Genomic DNA, 13,875 nt, shown 5'->3' with positions numbered 1-13,875 from the left:
AGGAATGCCAGGACGCGGCACTGCCCCTCCTCAGTTCCTCCCACCAGGCAGCTCGGGAGGTCCCTCTGTCCCATTACTGCTGATGTTCCCTTGGTCACTTGACTAAGGGGGTGGCTGTCAGGTTTCTCTACTTTTATAAAGTTACTGATGTTCCGTTTTTTAATCAATACGTTGTGATCAGATGCTTTGAGGTTATGTAAATCTCCCCTCAAATTTTCACCCACAAGGTAAATTTTACACTTTGGATGTAGATGCATATAAATGGATTATTAATTTAAAAAAAAATTTATTTATTTTTGGCTGCGTTGGGTCTTCGTTGCGGCGAGCGGGGGCTACTCTTCATTGCGGTGTGCGGGCTTCTCACTGCGGTGGCTTCTCTTGTTGCGGAGCATGGGCTCTAGGCGCGCGGGCTTCAGTAGTTGTGGCACACGGGCTCAGTAGCTGTGGTGCACGGGCTTAGTTGCTCCGTGGCATGTGGGATCCTCCTGCACCAGGGCTTGAACCCATGTCCCCTGCATTGGCAGGTGGATTCTCAACCACTGCACCACCAGGGAAGCCCCTGGATTATTATTATTATTTTTTTGCCCCTGGATTATTAATTTACCTTTGACTTTAAACAAAAAGTATTCTCAAACAAGGTAACGGAGGGGCCTTCATTAAATTTTCAGATCTAGAGAGATTACATTTATACAATTCCAACCATAATGTAAAAAAAAATTTCTTAATTATCTGACAAGCCCATCATCCCCTATAAAAAAGGATATGTGTACACAGATAGGACGTAACACTGAAGGTGAACATCAAAAGTGTCGGTGAAGTGTTTCACCATTCTGATGCTTGGCAGTGATCGAACCACGTGACATTTTATAGAACTGCAAAGCCATCTCACCATGGACTCAAGGGCAGACACGAGGAACGTCACCACCATCCTGCTCTCCGAGGACTCCTCATTTGTGATGGGCAGGGTGGACATTGCTACTTGGGCCATGATCCCTAGGAAAGAGAAGTATTAGGAAAGTGAGTAGTAGAAATTCAGTGTCCTGCTCAACATGTTTAGAGCTGTGAGGGTCCTCCCAGGTGACCTAGTTCAACCCTTCCTTTAAAGGTGAAGAAACCAATCACTTAAGTGATTTGCCTAAGATCTCTGTAGAGCAATGCTAACTTTCCATAGTGTATTTTCCACTAAACCTAGATATCACCTTCTCATAAAATAAATTCAGGTATGCTAGAGAGGCATGTTAACTATTTCCCAGACGAGGAGGACGGAAGGTAAGGTCCTTTATTGATCCAGTGTTGTTTTGTCAGATTTCAGCATGACCATGCCTGGCACCACATCCTGGTCCACATACACAGGAAGAGGAGAGAAGTGGCTTTGTGTATTACAGATGGGAAGAGAAAATCCCTTCCTTCCTTTTCCTGCTAGGACTTCTGCATGAAAGCTCATTCTAATTTTCCCCAGACTCTAAATCAAGTGAGCATTAAAAAGTTTCTTTGAAAAAGTTTCTCTAACATCATAAAAAGAGTTCTTTGAACTAGAGCATACAAGAACTAAGCACTTGTCATTGTGTCCTGCCCCTGCAAAATCTGGCTTAATTATGTTTGTAAGCAAAAGATAAACAGATCAACATAAAAATAGGAAGCCTAAGGATCTACGGGGGTTAAGTACCGTGGTCCTATAAGGCTATTCAGAAATATTCGCAAATGTTTCTTTCAGAGCCCGTGGTTCAATTCCTTGCCCACTTGAAGGTGTGTGGCCGCGTGCCTTGCCTTGGCCGAGGATGTCAGGGAAATGACATCACTTCCACGCAGAGGTTCCTGCCACACTCCTTTCTCTGCAATGGATCTGCCACGTTCCATATGGTTGGGTTCCAGATTGAGGAAATTGGATCAGACCCACAGCCAATCACAAGAGACCTCTAGGGCAAGCAAGGAATAAATCCTTGCTTCCTTGAATGCACCAAAATCTGGTGGTGTTTTTAACCATCGCCTACCCTAGCCAATCTGGATGGATATAGCAGGCTGAAAAGGAATTCTAAAAATATAACTACTCATATATCTAGATCTTCTGAAGACACTTGAGGATCCTTGAGGATCTCTTAAGTTAGAGCTAAGGTCTTCCTGAGAAAGAAAGAACATAGACTAGCATGTACAGAGCCATTAGGATGCAAACTGTTTGACTTAAAATTTTTTTATAACTTTCCCTATTATGAAATAGAACATGAGAGTGTGACATCATACTAGGAACATAAATTAACAGGCAAGACCTGGGCATGAACAGGTGAGGAAATATACTTCAATTTGAAGATTTTATTTTAAAAAATATTTATTTATTTAGGCACGCTGCGAGGCTTGCAGGATCTTAGTTCCCCGACCAGGGATCGAATCCCTGCTCCTGCGTGGAGTCCTAACCACTGGACTGCCAGGCCAGTCCCAATTTGAAGCTTTTAAATAATTATCTTAATATCAAGACTTTGACACTCTTTGACACTTGTTATCACACCCATATTTGAGAACAGATAGAAGTCTGTGAATGCTGTTTGTCATAACAAGGACTCTATTCCCACAGAGCTGGAGTCAGAAAAGGCAGCAAGCAGCACCACCAAGGACACGTGTTAAGTCTTAGAAACTCTTTCCTCTAGCATCAAGATTCCACGATCATCACTTAGTACAGCAGGCCGAAGAAATGGGTATCACAAAGTATGAAACAGCAAAGGCATGCTATTTTTGCCACTTACCAGACTATTCACTTAGATTATGCCCTATCCTGATTCTTTAGGAGCTCAGAATATTTTCATTCATTATTCTTATTTTCCCTTTATTATCCCAGACAGAGAAAAAGGAGCAGATGTATTCTCAGGTTACAAACATGTTGATTTGTCCATGAAAAGCTAGACGCTGGGCAACTTCCTGCCTACTGCTGTTTCCACTTCTCACCTTCAATTGCTGTAGATCTGCTATGTCAATCACATTCAGTGTGTGTTAAGAAATGGGAGGACACCATACCAACAGCCCGTGGGGACGCCAAAGGCAAGGAGAGGTCCTATTCATTACCAGAACTTTTCAAGAGCATCTTTGTACTTTTTGATGGTAAGAACGCTGGAGGGGACCGTCAGGCTTGATGGGGAAGGATGCATTCGTTTGGGGCTTTCTGCTCTCTAGAAACGGCTGTATCTGGATTACAAAAGAAATTCACTGAACTGTTCTTTGCCTGTCCCAAGAGGTCATTTCCCTGAATAGTCCTTTTTTTAAAAAAATATTTATTTATTTATTTGGCTGTGCCAGGTCTTAGTTGCGGCACACGGGATCTTCATTGCCGCGTGCAGGATCTCTTTTTAGTTGCAGCATGCGGAATCTTTAGTTGTGGCATGTGGGATCTAGTTCCCTGACCAGGGATCGAACCCAGGCCCCCTGCATTGGGAGCGCAGAGTCTTAGCCACTGCATCACCAGGGAAGTCCTCCCTGGACAGTCCTTAGTCAACGCTATTCATGGAATATTCCCTGCACCCCTAACCCAGTGGCTGCATCCTCTCCTGCTCCCTTTGCCAGAAAGAAACTGCCATCTCACAGGGGCATTAACAGTGAACACCAGAGGACACACCAAGTTAGGCTGGTGACACAAGCTTACAGGGCATGAGGCATGATGGGCTGGTCCTCACAGAAGCAGGGGCCAGGAAAGCCAGGTTGTGCGTTCCCCAGACCACCAACCTGTTCCGGGACCCCAGTGGGCAGCGGCCCTCAGGCTCCTTCTCTATGACTAAATCAATCACTTATTATGAAGGTTGCTTTCACCTCTGAACTTCTATGGGCCCCCTCGTTTTAAAATCAAGGGAACCACATATTACATGAGTCTATGCATATGAAATGTCCAGAATAGGGAAATCTATAGAGACAGAAAGTAGATTAGTGGTTGCTTAGGGCTGGGAGGTGGGGTAGCTAAAGGGTACAGGGTTTCTATTCAGGATGATGAAAATGTTCTAACATTGACTCTGGTGAGGACTGCCCAACTCCATGCATATATTAAAAACCACTGAATTGGGGGTTTCCCTGGTGGCGCAGTGGTTAAGAATCTGCCTGCCAATGCAGGAGGCATGGGTTCGAGCCCTAGGCCGAGAAGATCCCATATGCCGCGGAGCAGCTAAGCCCACGCACCACAACTACTGAGCCTGCGCTCTAGAGCCCGCAAGCCGCAAGTACTGAGCCCACGTGCCACAACCACTGAAGCCCTCGCATGTAGAGCCCGTGCTCCGCAACAAGAGAAGCCACCGCAATGAGAAGCCCGCGCACCGCAACAAAGAGTAGCCCTCGCTCACCGCAATTAGAGAAAGCCCGCGCGCAGCAACGATGACCCAACTCAGCCAAAAATAAATAAATAAATAAATTTATTTATTAAAAAAAAAAGAATTCTGATTAAATTACTTATTACTTCATATTAAAAGGTCCAACTTGAAATAAGTTTTATTTATGCAAAATACATCTATTGGCAAAGCTAGAGTTTCACTCCAATTTCTTTTCTTTATCTTTACGTGTCAGCTGCATTACTTGTTGGAATATTTAAATAATTTTCCCGTTGGAAGTTACAGAAATCTCACCAAGATTTTTAAATAAGCTTTTAAATATAGCGAACATGTGTTCAATTTTTACCTAAAATAAAGAAAATAATTGTTTTAAAAAAGGACTCACGTGGGTAAATTTGCACTGTTCTAGAGAGAAGCCTGGAACCAAGCTCTTTAATACCTTACTGTTTTTTAAAACTGTGATGAAGAAATATATTCTTGACCATTATCTTTCGGAGGTAACTAATTCAAACACTGTTAAAAAAAAAAGAGACTGTCTCATTCAGCGGAGTCGAGTCTTACAATGGAAGTAGGTATAGCAAAAGGCAAATTCATGCATGGTCACCATTATCCGAAGAAGCAGAACATATCCTTCCCAGAGAGAACATTTTTCTTCCATGATTTCTTCCATCGTTTAGGGGAGAGGCTTTTCTAGCTCTTTATCAGCAGATGCAGCTTTGCCGACACCACACATTTTTTCAGGTAAGGAGTTCTGAAATCTGTCAACCACCCCTAGCGGGCTCTGCGTTGTCTATCACAAGTCCATCCCCTCTTTGGTGGTGGTTTCCCTTTTTTCTTAGAACTTTGCCATCGATAGATATGTCTTTAGATTTCACGTCGTCTAGCCATAGCTTTAATACTTTGCAGTCTCTCTAAAGCCTTATCACATACTTGGCTGGTCACCTAGCAGCCACTGGAACCCTCAAAGCCACAGTATGGTGACTCTCATGTTGATGACATGAATAGTGGATTCATTGTGACCTCTCTGTGACCTCTTGCTAAATCCTGCAGAGCCAGATTTCCCTGCAGTGTTGACATGGGTCATTGTTTCTTCCATTAATCATCAAGTGATGTAGTGTAGGGGCCATGATGTATGAAAAATACGCATTTTTAAACAGTAGAACCAGACACACCGTTGTGAGATGCTCACACTGAGAGCCACCAGAGATCTGAGCCCACTTAAGGGACTGGCATATTCCAGGCTCTTATGCTTGCACCTAATCTGTAATTACACCACAGTAATCTCTGAGAGGACTGTGATGCCAAAACTTTAACAGAGAATAAAATAACAGGCAGAATGAAACTAGGTGGAACTCAAAAAGCTATTATCGGTTGGTGTCAACTGTGCTACCAGCAATAATTTTAAAAATGTATGTTTCATAATTATTGCTTTGTTGGCACCCTTTAACAGCAAATGGAGGCAGGAACTTTGTTTTTTACATTTTATGATTTAGAACACACCATGTGTCAATAGCACATCCAAACTAATGAACCATGGTTATAAGCTAATCAGGTGGTTTCCCACCTTGAGGACTTTTCCCTGAGAAACAAAATCATTGCATTCGAATAGTTAAAAATCCTTGACAATGAGAGCTTGTGCCAGAGTTCAAACCCCCAAAGCCTATATGGTGATTAACTTCTCTACTGAAATCTAAAGCACCAGCTTTGTTCATTTAGATCACAGATTTTAATTTTTTTTTTTGTGTGTGTGTGTGTTACGCGGGCCTCTCACTGTTGTGGCCTCTCCCATTGCAGAGCACAGGCTCCGGACGTGCAGGCTCAGCAGCCATGGCTCACGGGCCTAGCAACTCCGTGGCATGTGGGATCTTCCCGGACTGGGGCACGAACCCGTGTCCCCTGCATCGGCAGGCGGACTCTCAACCACTGCGCCACCAGGGAAGCCCACAGATTTTATATAGTGCTTAACTTTTTGCTTTTTTAAAACTGGAGATGTAAACTGAAACAACTCTCAAATCTCACAGTTTTCCCAGCAAACTTTGAGGACTTTCTCTCCTTTTCAATGTTATATTTTACTAATGAAAAGCAAACATCAAAACCAGACTACCACCTATTTTTATAAATAAAGTTTTATTGGAACATAGCCACACTTACTGGCTTGCATCTTGTCCATTGACCGCTTTCCTGCAAAGGCAGGGTTGCATGTGACAGAGACCACATGTCCTCAGAGCTGGAAATATTTATTATCTGACCCTTTACAAAAAAAATTTGCCCATCCCTGTTCTAGAATTCATTTCCACCACTTAAATTTTGGAATGTCATCCACTCCATTTATCAAACCTCTGAAATCTTGAAATAGACACCTGCTTTATTTTTTAAACTTTCTAAATTTACCTTTCCAAAGGTTAATTTTTCAGGTCCCCGAGGCCTTGATTTTAATTAGCAAGTTCCCAAGGTGCCACTTTCTCCCTGACTCAGCCCAGGCCTACAGTAAGTGGAAACTACAAATGCAGGTGTACCTACTCAGCATTCAACAGAAATGTATTGAAGTGGTCAAGAGGTACAAACTCCCAGTTATAAAATAAATTAGTCCTGGGGATGTAATGTACAGCATGGTGACTATAGTTAACAATACTGTACTGTATATTTGAAAGTTGCTTAGAAAGTAGATCTTACCACAAGAAAAAAAAAATGTAATTATGTGATGTGATGGATGTTGACTAAACTTATTGTGGTAGTCATTTCACAATACATACATATGTCAAATCACTATGTTGTACTCCTAAAACTAATACAGTGTTATATGTCAATTATATCTCAAGCTGGGAAAAAATATCCTAAAAAAAGAATAATAACAAATTTCAAGACAACCAGGACTCTTCTGGAATGACCAAGGAGTATGGAAAAGAACTAGATATAATATGTATTTTCAATGTCAAAAAATGAAAAAAAAAGTCAAAATTAAATGCTTGGGAATTCCCTGGGGGTCCAGTGGTTAGGACTCCACGGGTTCAGTCCCTGGTCGGGGAACTAAGATTCCACAAGCCGTGCAGTGCGGCCACATTAAATGAAAAAAAAAAAGCTTAACAAATAATCAAGAACTTTAGCTTAGCCAAACAAATGTTTAAAATTTAAAAAAATGTAATGAGCACGTGCTATATGAAAACATACACTGCTGGCAGGAAAGACAAGGGGGAAACAAAGTGATTTTTATGTGAATAAAATCCACATTCTGCGGTCTCGTGTTAGACCTGCATAGATACAGAATAGCAGGTAATGAAGGCAAAATGAAAGCCAGAACCCCCCTCAGCTGGGAACGTGCACGGCAGGCAAAACAACCCCCCTGCAAAGCTTTTTTCTCCTTTATCTCTAAATCATAATCGTGAGGGACTGTAGTCTAGGACCAGAGCCTTCTTCTGATCTCTAGGTTGGTTTTCTGCCAACAAACCGGCCACCGGTGTCCGCCCCAGTGACCACACCCACGACAAACCCCACACCGCGCGCCACTCGGCAACGTGCGCGACGTGAGGGGCGGTGTCTGGACACCTCCGCCGTGGAGCCGGGCGCAGTTACCAGGCAACAGCGTCTGACCCGCCCCCCCAATAACCAATCAAGCGCGTCCGCACGCAGCGCGGTATCCCCACGTACGACAGCTGGAGCGTGACCTCACGTACATCGGGCCTTAGAGAGGCCAGAGTCTGCAGCACCCGCCCCCACTGCCTCCGTTCAGCCAATCAGAAGGAAGAGGTATGCGCGTTCCGTGCGTGCTACCGTTGCCCCCGCGCCAGGGCTTCCCCGCCCCACCCCCACTCCTCGGGCCTTGCCCGCGGGGCGCCGGTTGGGGGGCCGGTCGGGCTGGCGGCGAAGGGGGTGCTTGCAGACAGCGCGCCTGGGCGGGCGGTGTCCCCAGGCCTCCCCTCCGTCAGGCCCGCGGGACGAGAAAGTTCCAAGCAAAGCACCCGCTCTTAATGGCGGCTGCGGCGGGGGCGGGGTACGCACCTGAGGTCCCCGCCGGCGGGCAGCGCCCGGCCGGCCGCGGGGTCCGTGGGCTGAGCCACCTGGGAGTGGCCCGGGGGCCGAGGGCGGCTGCCGCAACCGCGAAGAGGCGAGGGCGCGGCGTGTGGGCGGCGGCCGAAGCCCTGCTCTCCACTATCCCTTCTTTTTCTCTTTCTTTTCCTTTTTTTTTTTTTTTTTTTTTTTTTTTTTTTTGGCTTCCTGGAAGGCAGCCTAGACTCGTGTGTCCGCAGCGCCCCAAGTGGGAGTTGCCGTTTCCGGTGCCGTGGAATAGTTCAGCTTCACAGTGAGCTTGTTGGAAGTCCCTTAGTCCCGCTCTGTTCAAGGCCAGACGTGCTCGTCCATCTTCAGCCTTAGATGAGTGGCTGCATGTGTCTGGTCTCACCCCTGACACCGCCCCCGAACGTGGACTACTTTCTTGCTGTTATTTAATTTGATAGTTACGCATGATTGCAGTTTGTACCTTTAAAGCGGTGAGGCCACAACTCCAGTGACCGGTGAATCTGCCTTAAAGCCAACGAGTTGTTTGTTGTAATACTGTAACAACGTGTCCTCACCTTTTTTTTTTTTTTTTTTTTTTCTTGCGTTATGCGGGCCTCTCACTGTTGTGGCCTCTCCCATTTGCGGAGCACAGGCTCCGGACGCGCAGGCTCAGTGGCCATGGCTCACGGGCCCACCCGCTCCGCCGCATGTGGGATCTTCCCGAAACGGGGCACGACCCCGCGTCTCCTGCATCGGCAGGCGGACTCTCAAGCACTGCGCCACCAGGGAAGCCCTGTCCTCACCTTTTGATGGGGGTCAGTGACATAACCAACCAATCATGAGCTGTCCATCAGATGGTGATGGCACTCCAGCAAGTACTCGAAATATTACTGTAGTGTTGTTTAAGCAAAGTTACAGTTACATATTTTATATATGCCAAAAGGAGAATAGGATAATAGAAATGGTTTATGCATTGCTCCGATTTGACATAGCTGCCTTGTTTCTCGTTTTAAAGGAATATTCAGACGCAGTTGAAGGCAGCGTTCTCATTCTTTACTGTCTTGAAGTTATGTTCTAATACACATTTTCTTTTGCAAAAAGACAAGTGTCACGATTCGCTGACATTTTTTTCTGTAAGTGTCTCACAAAGATATGCTTCCTAGCAGAAGCTGCTAAAAAAGATGTTATTTCAAGGTAAAGATAACCATCCAGCAGTTAGTTGAGATGGTACCTGCTTTTTTTGACATCATTTTTTTTAAACATATTTATTGGGGTATGACATCATTTTTAAAAGAGATGTTTGAAAATATTTCCATTATGTTATAGTTGATTCTTTCTGTCCGGAAGAGTTATGGTCTATAAATTCTTAGCAAACACTGAGCAAAACTGAATACTGCTCCTAGGAGAAATACAGGATTAGGTTTCTTCCAGCCTCTTCACATTTTGGTAAAACTATCAATACATAACCTTGTTTTATGTGTGTGTCTGTTTAAAGACACCTTATTTAATGTATATTGTTGATTCATTAGTTGACCTCATGGCCAACAGCTCTGTAACTCTTGTGTGAAGGAAGCTTAGCTAACACAAGTATTTTCTACGTAAGGCACATCGCTTCTTTGTGCTTGGGAATACTAGACAATGCTATGTTTGAGGACCATTTTAAACAGAAATAATCATCAAAAAAGAAAAAGAAAAAAAAAGAAAACCCACAAAATGTGGAAAGTGTAGCATTAAATAGACCAGGAAAAGGACACTTGTTTACAGTGGGAGAGCTGGTGTCACCTTGTTCTACCTCAGCTGGGAACGTGCACGGCAGGCAAAACAACTTTTTTTTGCCACTCTACTGTGTCTGCTAATAAGCGGGGAAAGCAGGGTGAGTATTGCTTTTAAATTTACCTATAAATTGTAGGTGAATTCACAAATATGGAGTTAGTGAATAATAAGGATTGATTGAATTTTGTTGCCCAAAACAATGGGAGTACAAAACTCTCATACTTGAAAACTTAACTTGGAAACAATTTTCTAACCTGCTTTAAAATTTTCCATATGGGGGCTTCCCTGGTGGCGCAGTGGTTGAGAGTCCGCCTGCCGATGCAGGGGACACGGATTCGTGACCCCGTCCGGGAAGATCCCACATGCCGCAGAGCGGCTGGGCCCGTGAGCCATGGCCGCTGAGCCTGCGCGTCCGGAGCCTGTGCTCCGCAACGGGAGAGGCCACAACAGTGAGAGGCCCGCGTAACAACAACAACAAAAACTGTCCAATAACTCTCCACCTCAGAGTTAAGTGTAAATGTCCAGACTTAGGCTTCTGGCCAAGGTAAAGTAACAAGGATTGGATTTATCCTGTTGCCTGAAATGACTCAAAAATAAACGAGCAAAATATATGATAATGAGGGAAAAGTATGAGCAAGTTTTTGACACTAAATTTGCCAATTTAAGAGAAATGGACAAATTCTTTGAAAGACACAAATTACCAAATCTTCCTCAAGGGAAATAGATAATTTGAATAGCCCTATATCTATAAAAGAATTGGAAATTTAGTTAAAAATCTTCCCATAAAGAAAATTTCAGACCCAGATGGCTTCACTGGTAATTTCTACTGAACATTTAAGGTAAAAATAAATTTATGCAAACTCTTCCCAAAACCTGAAGAGAAGGAGATACATTCTAACTCATTCTATGGGGACAGCATTGCCATGATACCAAAACCACACAAAGACGTCACAAGAAGAGAAAGGCACAGGCCAATATCCCTCATGAACACAGATGTAAACATTCTCAATGAACTTTTTCTTCAAGATAAAAGGAATATATGTGAATACAAAGACTTGTACACAAATGTTCTTAACAGCTGTATTCATAATATCTGAATGCAGGGAAAAGGCCAAATGTCAATCAACAGGTGAATCAATAAAGAAATTGTGGTACGTCCATATAATGGAATGGTACTCAGCAGTAAGAAAGAACGAATTATGGGTACGTGGAATCTCCAAATTCATCATGCTTAGTCAATGAAGACACACATCAGAGCCCATATTTTATTATTGCTCATATATATAATTCTAGAAAGGACAAACTATTTTATAGTGGCAAAAACCATGTCAATTTCCTAGTACCGGGGTGGAGAAAGGGGTTGACTGCAAAGGACATGAGGATGATTTTGGTGGGGAAGGAATTATGCTGTATCTCAATTGTGGTGGTGCTCACACAGCTGAATACGTTTTTCAAAATTTTTCAAACTATAGTTTGGATGAATGCAATTTATTTTACATAAATTATACCCCCATATTGCTTAAAAAGCCAGCCCTTCACATTCCTGTTTCATGAAAAATAATTTAAAATTATTTTAAATTAAACATATGTAGTCACATTGTTTTTGCAAAAATCATCTTACCTACGGGTATTTTCCTACCACTACTATTTTTAATGAGAGCAAACAGTTTAAAAAACACAATAAGATGTTTGTTTAAAAATTATTGTTTATTTAATCTTTATCTCATTATTTAAATAATTTCTTTGTATATTTCATAAAGTACATATTAGTATAATAATATGTGCAAATGATTTATATATATTTTTTCATGCTCACAAATTTTACCCATAGGGATACATAATCAAAATAATTTGGAGACTACTGCCCTAGAAAGTTGGAAGATCCCTTTTCTCAGAAAACTGAAAGAAGAATTTACCTGGAAGCAGCGAGCTGAATTCATCAAGCAGATGGCTGAAACCAATGGTAATATTAAGAGTATACCACATTTACATGCTACGGGAAGACTCAAGATTGTAAAATGTCATTTCTCCTAGTTAATTTCTCTCAATTAGCTCATGAATTTAATGCAATTCCAATAAAAAAAAAAATCCCAGTGGGATTTTTTAATGCAACTTGGCAAGACGACTTTACAATTTATTTGAAAGTAAATGTTATGAATAGCAAAGGCAATTTTGTAAAAGAACAAAGAAGAGACATTTGAATGAAAATCAAAGCATATTATAAAGCTGTAGCAGGTGAAATCTTGTCATATTAGTTTGAGAATAAATCAGTAGAAACAAAAATTGAATTCAGAAATTGATCCATGTATGTGGAAATTTATCATATGTTATAAATGGCATTTCAAATCTTCAGATAAAGTCTGTTAATGGCCAATAATTTGGGGACAATTAAATATCTGTTTGAAAAAAATATCAAGAAATATACAATCTTGTCTCATACCACTCATAAAAATCAACTCCAAATCTACATAGAAAAAGTAAAAAATTAGATTGTTTTACAAATATTACAGAATATCCTTATTATCTTGGGTAGTAGTTTTCCTAAACAAGACACAGAAAGCAGAAGCTCTCAACGATAAAGTTAGTAAAACTGACTACAAGAAAATAAAATTGTGTAGGACAGAAGACACCATAAATTAAGAAAAAAGACAGGATAAAATATTTCAACACATAAGGGTTTCTATGCATAATATATCAATTACTTCTATAAATTAATAAGACAAACAACCCAATAGAAATGTGGCCAAGAATATGAATAAACAAACAATTCTCAGTAAAAGAAACATGAAATGCTAGTAACCATAGATGTTCAACCTTCCTAGAGATTACAGAATACAAAGTGAATCAGTAATGAGATATGCTTTAGGTATTAGATTGACAAACATTTTAAAAGTTTGTATCAGGTGTTTGGTATATGGAAAAATGAATCCACCCATATACTATGGTAGCACAACTTTTAGAGAACAAATTAAAAACATCTATTAAATTTTTTAAATGAGCATTTTCTGTGACCCAGCAGTTCCAGTTATCAGTATCTTCCCAGGTTATACCCTTAAATAAGTGCAAAAGGAACATGTACAAGAATATTCACTGTAATAGAAAAAAATAGAAACAACTCACATGTCCATGAAAAAAGGAGAATGGTTAAACAAGATGTAGTTTATTCACAGTAATATCCAGGAGTGGAAAAGAATGGGGTAAGTCCAAACAAACTGTTGTAAAAGTATCTCCAGGGCTTCCCTGGTGGCTCAGTGGTTAAGAATCTGCCTGCCAATTCAGGGGACATGAGTTTGAGCCCTGGTCCGGGAAGATCCCACATGCCATGGAGCAACTAAGCCCGTGCACCACAACTACTGAGCCTGCGCTCTAGAGCCCGCGAGCCACAACTAGTGAAGCCCGTGCGCCTAGAGCCCATGCTCCACTACAGGAGATGCCACGGCAGTGAGAAGCCTGCACACTGCAGTGAAGAGTAGCCCCCCGCCACTCACTGCAACTAGAGAAAAGCCCGCGCACAGCAACGAAGACCCAATGCAACCAAAAATAAATAAACAAATTTATTTTAAAAAAAGTATCTCCAATATAGTTTTGAGTGAAAAGATGAAGTTGCAGAATGAAATACATATTATCCCAATTTTTAAAAACACTCACACCTATCAAAAATAAAATAATGGTTTTCCATGGCACCAGCTATATGTGGTGCTGTGGTTTTAAAGGAGCCTTTCCCTGTAGCCATGTATAGTGTTTTATTAATTTTTCTACAAAGGTAAAAGTCATAGATTAATTGTATAATTAAACATTAATAATAAAAATTAAA

At 41.9% G+C, this 13,875-nt stretch overlaps 1 protein-coding gene across 1 annotated transcript in view; it reads right to left on the bottom strand.

Moving 5' to 3' along the window:
- Positions 1-988, bottom strand: part of LOC103072266 (general transcription factor II-I repeat domain-containing protein 2) — a 45,894-nt gene extending 44,906 nt beyond the window's left edge. The window contains exon 1 of the mRNA XM_007468756.1: positions 890-988. Coding sequence (XP_007468818.1) covers positions 890-988 — 99 coding nt within the window. The remainder of the gene's footprint in view (positions 1-889) is intronic.
- Between the last annotated feature and the right edge of the window lie 12,887 nt (positions 989-13,875).

This window comes from Lipotes vexillifer, unplaced genomic scaffold, assembly GCF_000442215.2.
Source record: "Lipotes vexillifer unplaced genomic scaffold, Lipotes_vexillifer_v1.1 scaffold12, whole genome shotgun sequence".
NCBI classification, from domain to species: domain Eukaryota; kingdom Metazoa; phylum Chordata; class Mammalia; order Artiodactyla; family Lipotidae; genus Lipotes; species Lipotes vexillifer.
The sequence above is the reverse complement of the archived record's forward strand: the minus strand, read 5'-3'. Positions and strand labels throughout refer to the sequence as shown.